This window comes from Salmo salar, chromosome 11, assembly GCF_965601325.2.
Source record: "Salmo salar chromosome 11, fSalSal1, whole genome shotgun sequence".
Classification (NCBI taxonomy): Eukaryota; Metazoa; Chordata; class Actinopteri; order Salmoniformes; family Salmonidae; genus Salmo; species Salmo salar.
The window spans coordinates 93285934-93301814 of record NC_138301.1 but is presented as its reverse complement, the minus strand read 5'-3'; the positions used below and the strand labels follow the sequence as shown (position 1 = coordinate 93301814).

The following is a 15881-nucleotide window of genomic DNA, read 5'->3' as shown; positions in this document are numbered from 1 at the left end:
CCGAAGCCTGAGTTTATTTTCCCTCGCTTCAGATCAAATAATGTCCGCATTGATTTCAATAAATATGGTGTTGTTTTATGTGGTTGCATCATATTTCTGTCCATACTTTTCATTGAAGCTTGCATCGATACATGCTTTGAAATGTTTACAAGTACGCATCCGAGAAGTGCCCTCTGTGCTCCGTTTCGCCTACTTGATTTGGACTCATGCTCCGACCCTCCTGTGTTCCAGATTACGTGCTCGGAGCACGGTAGTATGCGTATTGAGAAACACCCATGGTGTCGTCTATTGACCTGGAAGATGTGGTCTCCACTAATACAGTGCATTTGAAAAGTATTCAGACCCCTTGACTTTTTCCACATTTTGTCACGTTACAGCCTTATTCTAAAATGTATTCAATTGTTTTTTTCCCTCATCAATCTACACACAATACCCCATAATGACAAAGCAAAAACAGGTTTTTAGAACCGTGAAAAATGTAAATATGACATTTTCATAAGTATTTAGACCCTTTACTCAGTACTTTGTTGAAGCACCTTTGGCAGAGATTACAGCCTTGAGTCTTCAGTTTAGCATGGTGGCCAGCTCTAGGAAGAGTCTTGGTGGTTTCAAACTTCTTCCACTTATGAATGATGGAGGCCACTGTGTTCTTGGGGACATTCAATGCTGCAGCAATTTTTTGGTACCCTTCCCCAGATCTGTGCTCTATGGACAATTCTTTCGACCTCATGGCTTGGTTTTTGCTCTGACATGCACTGTCAACTGTGGGACCTTACATAGACAGGCGTGTGCCTTTCCAAATCATGTCTAATCAATTGAATTTAATACAGGTGGACTCCAATCAAGTTGTAGAAACATCTCAAGGATGATCAATAGAAACAGGATGCCCCTGAGCTCAACTTCGAGTCTCATATCAAAGGGTCTGAATACATATGTAAATAAGTTATTTCTGTTTGAAATTGTTCATAGATTTGCAAAAATTTCAAAGAAACTGTTTCACTTTGTCATTATGGGGTATTGTGTGTAGACTGAAGATGATTTTGTTTTTATTTAATCCATTTTAGAATAAGGCTGTAATATAACAAAATGTGTAAAAATGGAAGGGGTCTGAATACTTTCAGAATCCACTGTATTTCCTTTAAACAATGTAAACTATGCTTTTGTCCAATTATTGCTCACACCATTTCAATTTGGTGCAAAATTGAAAAACAATGTAGCTGGGAATCAAAATGGCATGACTGACAAGCAATCCTAGTATTTAGGGAGGTGGGAAGCAATGGAAAACAGGGTTGGGGGAATGGGAAGTTGGGGGTGGAGGCTCACTTCTTTTTGTTTCTTTTCCTTTAAATACAAAATGTATTATTACTTTTTAACTCTGTAATATGATTAAAATGATCAATACTTTGTATTTATGTACCTTTTTGATGTATATTTTTCTTGTTGTTGAGTGGCAGCCCGCAGGTACAGTAGGAATATAACTAATGTGGAAAATAACTAAAATAATGAATGGAAAATACGACATGAACGGAATATGAAATTATATGAATTTATATATTGTACCTGTAACCCCAGCCAAAGAACAAATTACAAAATAAATACAAATTTGGTCTCAAAAAAATTATAAAAAAGGATCATTGTGTTTAGTAGGTTTTTGGCACCCAAATCATACAAGGATAACATGTCCCATATGTCCAGTGGTGGTGGTGGAGCAGAGCTTCCTGTTTAATATGTTACCAGGCTCTTTATTCCATGTCCTCTGGGGTTAGGTTGTGTTCACTGATCTCAGGGCTGTGTACATTAGGCAGGATTTGGCAAACAAGTCAAGTATCTGCACAAATCATGTTTTCATTGCTAGAAACTGTATTTCAAAATCTGGAAGTTAATGTGATTTACAAGAACATCAGACATGAAATCCTACTTTTGCCGACCCAAGGGGAATCGGGAGCCTTTACTTACTGCATTTTGAGCGTTGGAAGATGAAGAAAAGCATTCTATATCTAAATCCACATTTAGGACGTGATTACACTTTGATTGTAATGAAGTAGTTTCTGTGTCTCTATCATGGGTTTACTGTATGTGAAAACTAAGACAGTGTGCAAACTCTCACTGAGAGAGACAGAGAGGTGTCTATCTTACTCCCTGTGAGGTACACTCCAGCACAGTTAAACATCTGCCTGCTCTGCCTCTGTACTTACCCTTTGTGTAACATCACACTGTAGTCCTAGCCTACTTTCAGGTACGACTTGAGTATCTACCGTCATTCAAATCTCAGAAGTGTCTCTGTTCAACTCTCAGACAGACAGACACACAGATAGACACTGTGCTTTATGGTCTTCGGTATTCCGACCACAGCTTGTTGTGCCTGGTCCTCCAAGCTGGTCTTTGTCAGACTGCCATGGGCTGTCACAAATCACTGCCGTGTCTCCCTGCCGCATGGCCTGGCTACGACGGGAAATCAATGGCCTCTCCCGGGATCCTCCTTCAGACCAAATATCTAGAGTTTGATGGCAGAGGGAGAGAGGGGGGAAGTTAGGACGGGCAGGGGGAAGGAGTAAGGAGGGAGAGACAGAAGGGGTAGGTGTAGATGAGTTTGAAGGGGGGTGTGGGAGGAGGGAGGGGGGAGGGGGGGGTTGAGGCCCTGCTGGGTGTTGGGGTCGATAACAGGGTCAAATCAAGTCAAAATCAAATTTTATATACAACAGGTGTAGACCTTACAATGAAATGCTTACTTATAAGACCTTAACCAACATTGCAGTTTTAAGAAAAAATGCATGTTAAGAAAGTATTTACTAAATAAACTGAAGTAAACAATAAATAAATACAAATGTAAAAAATGTAAAAAGAGAAAAATAACAAATAATTCAAGTGCAACAATACAGTAACGAGGCTATATACAGGGGTTCAGACTCCAGACAAGAGGAGCGTGTGGAGGTTGTGAACCGAATTGTTAAGATAGAGGAGAGGAGAGGAGAAGGAAGAGGAGGAATATGAGGAAAGGAGTGACTGAGTTGACTGAGTGAGTGAGTAGGGTCTAACGAGGAACTGTGACTATTTAGTAGAAACAGTCTATTACCGTAGATTAGATTCGATTCCTAATCCATGTTTTCAAGTCTCTCTGTTTAACTGCAGGATGTCATTTAACATGCTACATATAGTGAGAGAAATAATGCGTGAAGGGGATGTCATATACACACTTTGTAGCAAATAACTTCTTATTAGGACATTGTAATATAACTGTGTATGCCCAGGAGAGCATAGAGATAAAGAGACTATATATGTTCACAATGTCCAGTGTTTTCTTCCATTTCTTACTACATTTCTCATCCTCTCTCTGCTCTGCCCTTTGTTATAGAGGTTAACAGGTATGTAGCTAACTTCTCCCCTCCTCTGTGTTCCAGTGGTAGACAGCAGGGGGATTCTTGAGGGTCTACAGAGGTATGGCCCCATGCCCACCTACTTGCCTGTCAGCTACCAGGTCCTCAACGCCGAGGCAGCCTTCTTTCTGAAGGAGGCCAACCAGGACCTGATGAGGAACTCCAGCCTGCAGGCCAGGACCGAGCCCTTCTTCATCCAGCAGGCCCGCAGGATGCCCTCCATCAATGCCAGCTATGGACCCATGTCTGTCCAGCAAACCATCCCCCTGGAGCTCCTACAAAGCCCCGGACCCTTCAATGGACCCTCTTTCACCTCCCCGTCATCGTCCATCTCCTCTTCTTCTCCGTCCCTTTTCACCTACAACTGGAAGGTCCAGACCTTCATCATCAGTGAGAGGATCCACCCCAGTTGGCCAAAAGTCCAGGTGTTGTTCTATGTGGTGGGCAGGGACTGGGATGACTATACCACCATCCATAGGCTTCCCTGTGTCCGGATGTTTGCCTTCCACGAGACCCAAGAGGTGCGGGGCATGTGTCGTCTGAAGGGGGAGCTGGGGATGTGTGTGGCCGAGCTGGAGCCCCTGGCTAGCTGGTTCAACCCCTCTACCGTGAGGCACGGCAGGCAGAGAGCTCCGGAGCAGGCCCAGGGCACCCCTGTGGAGCTGTACTACATGGTACAGTCCACAGAGACTGGGGAGTGTAGCTCAGAGGACTTACGGAAGGGAAGTTCCATGCGCACAGAGCACCAGGGGCCCATGGGGTACTTCTCAGGGCCCACACCCATGCAGCGTATCGGGAGCGTGCGTCTGTTCCAGCCCATGTCAGAGCTAAGGCTAGACAGTAACTTTGTGGTGATGGTGCCCTCTAGACCAGTCAGACAGAGGGAGACGGTCTCCACCTTCCTGGCTCTCTCCACACTGTCACCTGTACAGATCTTCACCCTTAGGTGAGTGGGCCTCTCTGAGGCACAGTAAAGCGTTTACAAGGGAGATCTCACATAAAGCACAAACTGTGCTATTCAATTCAATCCCAAAAGCTTTATTTTCCATTACATTTACAAGGAAATTGTATATGTATGTGTACCTTTTTTTTTCACTGTGGGTTTGCTGGAAACCGGTGGGCTCAGACAGCAGAGAGCTGTGACTCATCTGTTGTCTCCATGGAGTTTTTAGTCATGGTGATACATTACATATGTTCACAGATTACCCTGTTTAGTTTTTAAATGTCATGCTTGTGCAAGATATTCACTAGCTGATAATAATATAGGTTATTTTACTCCCATTTAATCTGCTTTGTTACACAGCTGCTGAAATCATTCCTCCTTCTCCTTCCAAGTATTTGAAATATATCCTCTGAAAACATGTGCACTATATGCATACAGCTAGCTAATAGTCATTCTCATAATTACAACGTGAATCAAAATGATTAATTGTACCAAAAATATATATGATTTACATTCTACAAAGAAATATATTGAGCAATTAACTGTGTTTATTAAGACATTTTTAATGTGCCTAACATCAAAACAGTCCCACACTGAGGAGTAGTTCATTTGAACTGAGTGTGCAGCAGTATAGGAAAGCCCGTTATTGATTCATTGGTCTTTGAGTGTTAATTAGAAAGTGACAGAGCGACTGAAGACGTTTCACGGGCCATGTAAATGAACAAAATATGCATTTGCATTAGTGTACTTTCATGCCTGAGATCAGAATCACATCCGAGGAAAACGCTAGTGAGCTCAATGTGGAGCTCTGACAAAGGGCCCATACCAATTAGTCAATCTGGGTGAGCAGGAAATATAGCAAGAAGCCTCGTTGCTTTTTCTCACCCGACTGATGATGAACTTCCAGAGAAGTTAGATATGTTGATTTTGTTGACAAACTATATTTTATCAGGCAATTCCTCCAATAATGCAGAAACGCAGAATTGTTATGCTATCCATAACCACATCACAGCAGGGGTTATGCTGATCTAATATACGTGTGTGTGTGTGTGTGTGTGTGTGTGTGTGTGTGTGTGTGTGTGTGTGTGTGTGTGTGTGTGTGTGTGTGTGTGTGTGTGTGTGTGTGTGTGTGTGTGTGTGTGTGTGTGTGTGTGTGTGTGATAGTGTGAGAGTGTGTGAGTGTGTGAGTGAGTCAGTGAGTGAGTGAGTGAGTGAGAAATCCAGATAAGAATGAAAATGGAGGCAAATCCTATCTGGGTGACCTTTACAGAGAACCAAATCATGGAGGAGTGCGGCAACGATAACGATAATACACGGAGTAGAAACATCTTCACTCCAACCTTTTCTCTCCCCTGTGATCTCTCAGCCATTTGATGGCATGCATCCAACGGTACAGATACATTACCAGTAACTCTGAGAGTGTTAAAGATCAGCATAACCCCTGCTGTGATGTGGTTATGGATAGCATAACAATTCTGCGTTTCTGCATTATTGGAGGAATTGCCTGATAAAATATAGTTTGTCAACAAAATCAACGTATATAACTTTAAACCATTACACTATCTTAATATGTTGCTCCGGTGTGTGAGAATGTCCCAGTTACAGTGGTGTAAAGTACTACTTAAGTAGTTTTACGGGGTATCTGTACTGTACTTTACTTTACTATTTATATTTTTGAATACTTTTACTCGAGTGCACAGTGTATCATATTTTTCCTTCAATTCTTCTAGAATCATGCTGCTCACATTTTCCAAAGTTAAAAGTTTTGAATTTGGTTTCCACAGGGAGTCTGCTATATGTGAACTTAAGTCCAACCTAAACTCACTAATCAGCAATTATAAAACCTCAAAGAGTTTCATAAAACCACATGCTGCCTTCCAGTGCACCCACTCCAGAGAAACCCCTGGATATCAGGCTGTTTAAAGGAAGGCCCAATATGGAGGCTTTGATTGCGGACTGGTGTGTACTGTACGTAGTTTGTAGTGTGTGTACCTCTCATGTGGTAACTCAGTCCTGGGGTACACTGTGTAGTTCTAAGCAACCACTCTGTGTTAGTTCTGTCAGATGATAAGGCTCTAGAAAGAGAACACATTTTTCTCCCTCACTTTGTACCCAACGGGTGACTGTGTGTGTGGCCGTGCCAAGTTCCTGCTGTTACCCCCTGGAGTGGGGGGCTGGTGTGTGTGATATTGGGCTGTGCTCCAGAGGTTTTTTGAGAGGGCCATCGAGACGCTTCCTGGAGTTCCTGGCCGTGTGTGCATGTGTGTGTGCGCATGCGTGCACACGTTTAAAATGTGTTTGCCTGCGTGTGTTACATGTGCGTGTGGCCGCATGTGTTTGTATATTTATGTGCAGGATCTGTGTTATTAAGTGTGTGTGTCTAGTGGGTAACACTTAATCATTATTCATGGGCGCTGGGGCAACCCTCAACCCTCTCCTTCTCTACAGTAGATCTCTCAGGGCAGCTGCTCTTACTACATATGCTCCACATGCATCGACATGCATCTCTGGGACTGGACTTGATTCATGGACATATGGTAACGTGGCAGCATCCTTGATAGTAATACATGTTCTAGTCATTATTTGAAGATGATATATTTCGCACTTGACTTGAAAGACTTTCATATGATTAAATGGATGAAATGTGGTCCTACAGTATCTACACTCTACTGTACCCTCTCTACCTTTATAATGTAGTCATTGTCCTTGTGGTGGTTTTTTATTAAGTGTAATTTTAGCCCTCTCTTGTTATGAGGATTCTAATTATCTTTGTTATGGAAGATTTAATTTACTGTACCAGCATCAGAATCTAGTCTACTGCAATCTTGGAATGGAATAAGAGCCCTTTAATTTCATCCAAGGAACACGCGCGCACACACACACACACACACACACACACACACACACACACACACACACACACACACACACACACACACACACACACACACACACACACACACACACTCCTATGTTAATCATTCATGCTAATCATTAAGACCACACACATCGTTTAAGACTACTGTAAATTCATGATCTGTTTTTCAGGCTAAAGCTTCCCAGTGGAATGGACTCATTAGCAATCAAGAGTGGCTGCTGTAACAGGTTGAAACAGGATTGACTTTCCATTCATAATGCAAATGAAAACACAATTTCCTCGTGAACAAATTAACACCCTTTTCAAAAGATAAATAGTCCCAGCTGTATTGTAATTTTTACTCAACAATCTAACATGTTCCCCGGGGGACATTTGCTAATGCATGCTAATGAGAAATGAGATGATTATCAAAGGTAACTGGGCAGTGGTGGAGAAAGTACCCAATTGTCATACTTGAGTAAAAGTAAAGATACCTTAATAGAAAATGACTCAAGTAAAAGTGAAAGTCACCCAGGAAAATACTACTTGAATAAAAGTCTAAAAGTATTTGGTTTTAAATATACTTAAGTATCAAAAGTAAATGGAATTGCAAAAATAAATTCAAATGGCTTATACTAAGCAAACCAGATGGCACAATTTTCTTGTTGAATTTTTTTTACGGATAGCTAGGGGCACATTCCAACACTCAGACATACTTTATAAACAAAGCATTTGTGTTTAGTGAGTCCGCCAGATCAGAGGCAGTAGTGATGACCATTGATGTTCTCTTGATAAGTGAGTGAAATGGACCATTTTCCTGTCCTGCTAAGTATACTTTTGGGTGTAAGGGATAATGTATGGAGTAAAAGTATTTTTATTTTCTTTAGGAACGTAGTGAGATAAATGTCAAAGTTGTTAAAAATATAAATAGTAAAGTAAAGTACAGATACCCCCAAAAAATTGCTTTAAAGTTTTTTTCCCTCTTAAACATCAGACCCATTTTCGTCGAAAATGACATACCAAAATCTAACTGCCTGAAGCTCAGGACTAGAAGCAAGGATATGCATATTCTTGATACCATTTGAAAGGAAACACTTTGAAGTTTGTGGAAATTAAATGAATGTAGGAGAATATAACACATTAGAACTGGCAAAAGATAATACAAAGAAAAAAACATGTTTTTTTTTGTTTTTTTGTACCATCATCTTTGAAATGCAAGAGAAAGGCTATAATGTATTATTCCAGGCTCAATTTCGATTTTGGCACGAGAAGGCAGCAGTGTATGTTCAAAGTTTTAGACTGATCCAATGAACCATTGCATATCTGTTCAAAATGTTGTATCAAGACTGCCCAACTGTGCCTAATTGATTTATTAATACATTTTCAAGTTCATAATTGTGCACTCTCCTCAAACAATAGCATGGTATTATTTCACTGTAATAGCTACTGTAAATTGGACAGTGCAGTTATATTAACAATAATTTAAGTTTTCTGCCAATATCAGATATGTCTATGTTCTGGGAAATGTTATTGTTACTTGCAACCTCATGCTAATCACATTAGCCTCCTTTAGCTCAACCTTCCCGCGGGGGGGCACCGATCCCATAGAGGTTTTTAAGTACTTTACACAACTGTAATTGAGAAATTCTAACACATCAGGGAAATTTATTAAGATAGTGTAATGGTTTCAAGTTAAATATGTAGATTTTGTTGATGAACTCCATACTTTATTGGGGAATTCCTCCATTAATGCAGAAATGTTATGCTATCCTTAAAACGCAGGGGATCACAGCAGGGGATATGCTGATCTTTAACACTCTCAGAGTTACTGGTAATGTAGCTGTACTGTTGGATGTACGCCATCAAATGGCTGAGCGATCACAGTGGAGAGAAAAGGTTGGAGTGAAGATGTTTATACTCCGTGTATTATCGTTATCATTGCTGCACTCTGTAAAGGTCACCAAGATAGGATTTGCCTCCATTTTTCATACTTATCTGGATTTCTCTCTCTCTCTCTCTCTCTCTCTCTCTCTCTCTCTCCCTTCTGTGGTGTGTGTCTGTCTCCATGTATTGAAATAAAGCTGGAGCAGGAATCTTCCATATTTCTATTTCTCATGTGCTGGAGGCATTACAGACCCGTAAACCTGATTAGCTGCCGTCTCAGTTTACTGAGCAAACCTTTCCCTCCCCCTTGCTGTCTCCCCCTCTCCTCCTCTGTTCTACAGGGGAAGGCTGTCTAGTGTTAACTTTGAAGGCGCACACTCTCCTCATTAATAACTAATTAGTGATTTGTGCACTGGGGTAACATCTTCGCTCGCTAGTGCTATGTAGATGCCTCCACAAAGCAATCACGGGTTGTCCTGCAGCAAGCAATCTTCCCACTCACATCTTTATTTTTTAACCTTTATTTAACTAGGCAAGTCAGTTAAGAACAAATTCTTATTTACAAGGACAGCCTAAGAACAGTGGGTTAATTGATTTGTTCAGGGTCAGAACGATAGATTTTTACCTTGTCCGCTCTGGGATTCAATCTAGCAACCTTTCGGTTACTGGCCCAACGCTCTAACCACTAGGCTACCCCCATAATGATTTCTTACTTCTCCTCCTTTGATTGTGCAGCCAGGGATATTACGCATACCTGGAGCTTACGATTCAAGGGCCTGAAAAAGCTTTTATCCACTTTGTGCAACTTCCTGTCTCCCCCTCTGCTCTTTTTGAATACTTCCTGTTTCCTGTGGGCTCCCGAGTTGCGCAGTGGTCTAAGACACTGCATCTCAGTGCAAGAGGCATCACTGCAGTACCTGGTTTGAATCCAGGCTGCATCACATCCGGCTGTGATTGGGAGTCCCATAGGACGGTGCATAATTGGCCCAGCGTCGTCCGGGTTAGGCCTGGGTAGGCCGTCATTGCAAATAAGAATTTGTTCTTAACTGACATGCCTAGTTAAATAAAGGTAAAATAAAAAACTCTCACTCCTCTTCCGTGAATTGTTTAAGGGGCACTGTTCATGTTGTAGTTTAAGGGCACTGTTAGGCTCACACTCCATTGAGGGTCCATATGTGAAGTGTGAGGGTGACACATGCAGAGACCATGTGTCACCCTAGCTAGCTAGCTAGAACAAAGTGTTAATAAGATAGAAATTCATTAAAAAGATTTAAAAGCAATACAAATAAGTTGTCCAGTAGGCATCTACAGAGGGAGCTAAGAGCTGTGTTGTCATGCTAGGGTCAGAGTTCATTTAGACTTCTCTCTACTTCCTTTAAACTTTTGAATTACCCTGCAGACTTGGCTTGGAGGCAACAGAGACAGAGTTGAAGAACGAATTTTACCTTCCCCAGAGATTGAAGCCCTCTGGTCATAGTAGAGAAGAGTTGATGTTAGGTGCTAAAATGAAATCTGCATCATACACTCTTAGAAAAAAAGGTTAACCCTTTGAATAACCCTCTTTAGTTCCAGGTAGAACGCTTTTTGGGTTCCAGGTAGGACCCTTCCACAGATGGTTCTCAATGGAACCCAAAAGGGTTCTCCTATGGGGACCGCCAAAGAACCCTTTTGGAACTCTTTTTTCTAAGAGTATAGATCTGTCTTTCTCTGGTGTGTTGTGTTTAGTAACACTGAAGAGGATCTTACAATGTCAAATTACATATTTTTAAAACCAATGCTTTTCACCATCTCTTTTGACAAGCGCAATAGAAGCACTGTAATAGTCACTGTTTTATTCATGTTGTTCTCCATCCTTGGCCTGTGTGTCTCTGAGGTTAGTGTGGTCCGGCCTAATTGGTGGTCAGACATTGATCTACTATCATTAGCGTGCGGTTTGAAGAGAATTCCTCGTCAGCTTCTGGGGCTGCTGCCCCTGTAAGCCTTGATCTGCCCAGGGGTTTGTGTGTGTGTGTGTGTGTGTGTGTGTGTGTGTGTGTGTGTGTGTGTGTGTGTGTGTGTGTGTGTGTGTGTGTGTGTGTGTGTGTGTGTGTGTGTGTGTGTGTGTGTGTGTGTGTGTGTGTGTGTGGGTGTGTGTGTGTTTGTGTGTGTGTGCGTGCGTGCACATTTGTGTGCATGCGCGTGTGTGTGGGTACGTGTGTGTGTGTATGTGTGTGCATAAGTGTTCACGTGCATGTACACATGTTAGGCATGTGTGTGTTTGTGCATCTGTACATATACATGTTTGTGTGTTTGTGTGCTTGTGTGCATGCGTGTGTATCCAAAAGAACCTGCTTAGACCCTGCATATACTGTATACAAAACACACTGGCTGAGAGGAACTCACTTTTCTGTAGCCTAAAAGGAACACCAACAGCACCAACAGAACACCAGGAGCACTGGAACTCTGGGAAAAGTGTGTCCCAGCTACCTCTCTCACACATACAGGAAGCACCTCAGAGAACCGTCACAGCTCTCAGTGGCCTCATGCTGTGTCATGTCACCCCATGAAAGAGGGAGGGGAGAAGGGAGCGACAGGTAGAAAAAGAGCGGGAACACACTGCGGTCACATTGGGAGTAGTCTCACACTGAGTCTTTGTAGTGGGTTTCCTGTCTAGGAACCTCTGTCTGTCTCTCTGACAGTCCCTCCCCTGGGTTCTAGTCAGACATCATGCTCTGTAGTTGTTAAGGCCTCCTGTGAACACACTTCTCAAACTAAGCAGGGCTTTTGACAAAGGCTGTGTGTGTGTGTAGGGTTACAAAATTCCATGAACTTTCAATCACTTCTGGAAAACCAGTGTGTATGTGTGTGTGTGTGTGTGTGTGTGTGTGTGTGTGTGTGTGTGTGTGTGTGTGTGTGTGTGTGTGTGTGTGTGTGTGTGTGTGTGTGTGTGTGTGTGACAATGAGCAGTGGGTGTGGGTGTATGTGAACTCATCTGCGTGTGTGCATTCTCACTTTTCTCACTGCCAAATCCCTCAGTTCAAACATGGTGAGAAGGACCACAGGGATTCAACCTTGCAGAGCTCCTGTGTTATGGCCCTAGGGCACCTGGGATGTGGAAGTAGGGATCAGTGTAAATATCCAGTGGCAGAGGTGGATAACCTATGAAGTGTAAGCTGTGCTCAGGGCAGAGCGTGGTCTTAGCTGATAGATAACTGTTATGACGTGGGCTCCTGCTTTGTTAAAACCTCCAGCCCAGTAGCCCCCCAGATGCCATATTACTGGCGTCTGTCCACTGTGGCGAGTTAAGGGGAGATGGGGTGAGCTCAAGCTGTGTGTTTGTTGGTGTTTGTTTGTGTGTGTTTGTGTGTGTAAACAGAACTAACCTAAGTATGTGTGTGCAATGTGCATGTGCTTGTCAATGTACCTCCAGCAATTCCTATGAACTCACACATACCTCTCAAAGTCAACTTTGATGTTTATTCCTCAAAGCAGATTAAACTCCTTAACTTTATCACATTTTTGATACGGTAGGCTGTGTGTCAAATTTAGATAGTGGTTTATTAACTCAACCTACAGAAACAGGTGTTGGGTTTATCAAAAGCCTTTTAATGCTGCTTACACACTGTTAGTGATGTTTTCATTAAATATGGTTTTGCTTGGTACAGTCTGGCCTCTGATGAGGAGAAAAGGAGGGAGAGCAGAGAGAGAGAGAGGTGGAGGGAGAGTTAAAATAACAAGCAGATGTATAGATGAAGAAGGGAAGAGATAGACAGCAGGATAGAGGGGGCGGCTGTAGCTTTTTGTTGGTTGCATGCTCCGCAATGCAATCTGATTTCGTATTTCCTGATAGAAAAAAAAGTTCCCTTCACAAGCTAGTCAGAGAAATCTAAGAAACAAACATAAGCCAAATCCCAGAAGCAATTTTGAAGGGGAAAAAAATGGTAGGAAACAAAAAGTATGACTGCTTCAAAACAAATACTACTTTTGAAAATATGTTTGGCTGTTTGTTTGTGCTCGTTTATTTTTCAAAGTCAAGCAGAATACCCATCAGAGCTCACCCATAGTTTTCCCTTGGGGCCTTTGTCAAAGTAAATTATTCAACCCCTGAACCATCCCTCCATCTTCCTCCTCTCTCTCCTCTCCCCATCTTTCCCTCTCTCCCTTCTCTCCCCCTTCTCCTCCTAAACTTATCCCTCTCCTACAGTACATCCGTACCTGTGTATGTTACGACTGGGCCCCTGTCCGGGTCTTTCTGCTGATTGTGAGTGTTCAGCACTGCCCAGCGGTGCACGTAATGAAGTGCAAATGGGGCTAATGTGCTCGCTGACGCGCCAGCTTTTAAAGATCAGCCCTCAATTGATTTACCGGAGGCCCCGCTGAGGCATTAACAGAGACAAAGCAGAACAGAGGAGAACAGAGCAGAAATATGGAACGCATGCTCCATGACCAGCCCGCCTCAGGCACAAGCAGGTCAGCTTGGTCATTACTCTGTCCCCTAAGGCAGACAGAGCAGAGTTAGGGTGGATGGATATGGACAGAAGCGAAGAACTTTGACATGCATTGACTTTGTACTTCCTGGGTTCTGACAATGTTATCTCCATCTGCTTGTTCCTACAGTCAAATCTTCAGCACTATCAGAAATTGTAAAAAGGGATCTAAGGTAAAGCTCTGATCATAAAGCTGCACTTGGATTTATGTCCTTGGAATTCTCTCCCACACACCCTTGGTCCCAACTGTGTACACTACACATAATACAACTACACCGCACACCATTAACTAATGACCTCCCTGCTATTGACAGTCCACAAACAAAGACCTCATCAAGCACTCACTGTTGTTGTCTTGGCAACAGGAAAGGGAAAGGGGGATACCTAGTCAGTTGTAAAACTGAATGCCTTCGACTGAAATGTGTCTTCCGCATTTAACCCAACCCCTCTGAATCAGAGAGTTGCGGGGGGCTGCCTTAATCGACATCCTCGTCTTCAGTGCCCGGGGGAACAGTGGGTTAACTGCCTTGCTCAGGGGCAGAACAACAGACAGCCAATCCATGTGTAAATTACCTTTGAGCTTACACAACCTGCATGACTGACCTTTCACCTCTGCACTCCTAATGAACAGTGCGGTCTAAACAACAATGGATCAATCAGATACATTTCTCTCTAAGGAGACCTGGCACAGGAACGTATGTCCCCATCTGGCCTTGCTCCCTGTATGCCTAATATTTGTCCTTAGCTGGTTTTCTATTTGTCCCCAGCGAGTGCTCTCCTTCGAAAGCCTCACCTAGTATATCCATACAATTTACGATCTAATTACAGGACATAATGAATAATCAACCATTTGTAACGATCCTGATTAAAATGGTTCAGTGATTGCCAAAGATAAATTGTTGCAATAATGACTTCCGATGAATGATATTTGCATATGCATGGTAATTCTGATTGTTTTGTTCTTCCTCCCTGTGACATGTGTGCTGTTCGTTTGGCTTTTGACAGCATTGTACATTTTCCATTTGAAGCGAGTTTTCAATTAAAGTTCTGGCTGAGAAATCTCATCTGTTTAGGTAAACAATGAATAAAGCAGCGTGTGTGTTTGTGTGTGCGCATGCGTGCTTGAGTACATAAATGTCTTTGTGTTTGTGTGTGTGTATACGTGACATGTATGTCTGGCATTATCAACAGAAGCTTTACCTCTAACTTAAATATTGAATTTGTCAAAGTCAGATCAAAGTGATCCATCACCTTCACAGTATGTTGACTGTGGCTCTATCAGAAACATACTCACAACTTTATCCTAATGTTAGTGGAATTCATTCATCTATACAATTTAATGAGATTAGGACCGTTAGAATGCTGTATAAGGATATAATCTGAGCATGTATGATGTACCCAATTTGGTTACAGTAGAGGTCTTATTATTTTCTGTAGCCTATTGGAGTGTAGTCTAGACTGACTGACCAGCAGGGTTTATCTGTAACCCGTTCTCCATCAGGTTTACGTCCTCTCCCTAATCTGGCCCAGCACATCCTGTGATAATCCCACTAGTCCCCCTCCAGCTCCCGTCCAAATATTGGATCACTCTGGGATGATCCATCCTATCACAGCAGATTCCATTTGAAGACTAACTCTGGTCCCCCTGGACTCACCGTCAGGTCAGGGAGGACTTATGGGAACAGAGCCATCTGCATGGTATGTTTTCCCCCATCCCCTGATTTAAAAGACTAGGGAACTGTGCGACTGGTGTCCATAGGGCTCCAGCCTCTGTCAGCATATGCTATTACGTCATTCCTTTAGGGGATTTGCTGGGCTGTGGTCTCTAAAACCAAGTAAGCGCCTGATAAAAGGGGAAGTTTTGAGTCCCTTGATGTACAGTTGCATTAATATGATTTGTTGATTCTAAGAGAAAAACACCACGTTGACACACATTTTAAAATGTGTGTTGTTTTGTACAATTATCCTAAATCTGACTCCAATGAGCATCAGAATGTTGCATGTTGGTTACAAGACTTAAGATGTTTTTCTAACGTAAAGATTCAGCTAGTATCCCTCATCCCATGGCTAAGGCGTTGATTTGGTTACACTGTAGGGGAGTGTCACTGAGCTGTGTTGCACTGTCCAAAACCTTACTGTCATCCTCTTATTTACCTCATTTCATATTTTCACCCTTTTTACCCCCCACACACTATTTATTTTACTGTTTTTCACCAACATTCTATGTTCTCTCAGTCACCTCCTTGTCATTTTTTCTAGTTTCCATTTATTTTAATCTCTCGATATCAGTGATTGTTATGCAAAGTCATTAATTACTACAGACAGAAAGAGTATATTTGGGGAACAAAAATGTATCT

General features: G+C 42.4%; 1 protein-coding gene across 1 annotated transcript in view; it reads left to right on the top strand.

Moving 5' to 3' along the window:
• The window catches only part of LOC106563163 (transmembrane protein 132C), a 188877-nt gene that overhangs the window by 33565 nt on the left and 139431 nt on the right, over positions 1 to 15881 (top strand). Inside the window, exon 2 of the mRNA XM_082958147.1 lies at positions 3399 to 4320. Coding sequence (XP_082814273.1) covers positions 3399 to 4320 — 922 coding nt within the window. The remainder of the gene's footprint in view (positions 1 to 3398; positions 4321 to 15881) is intronic.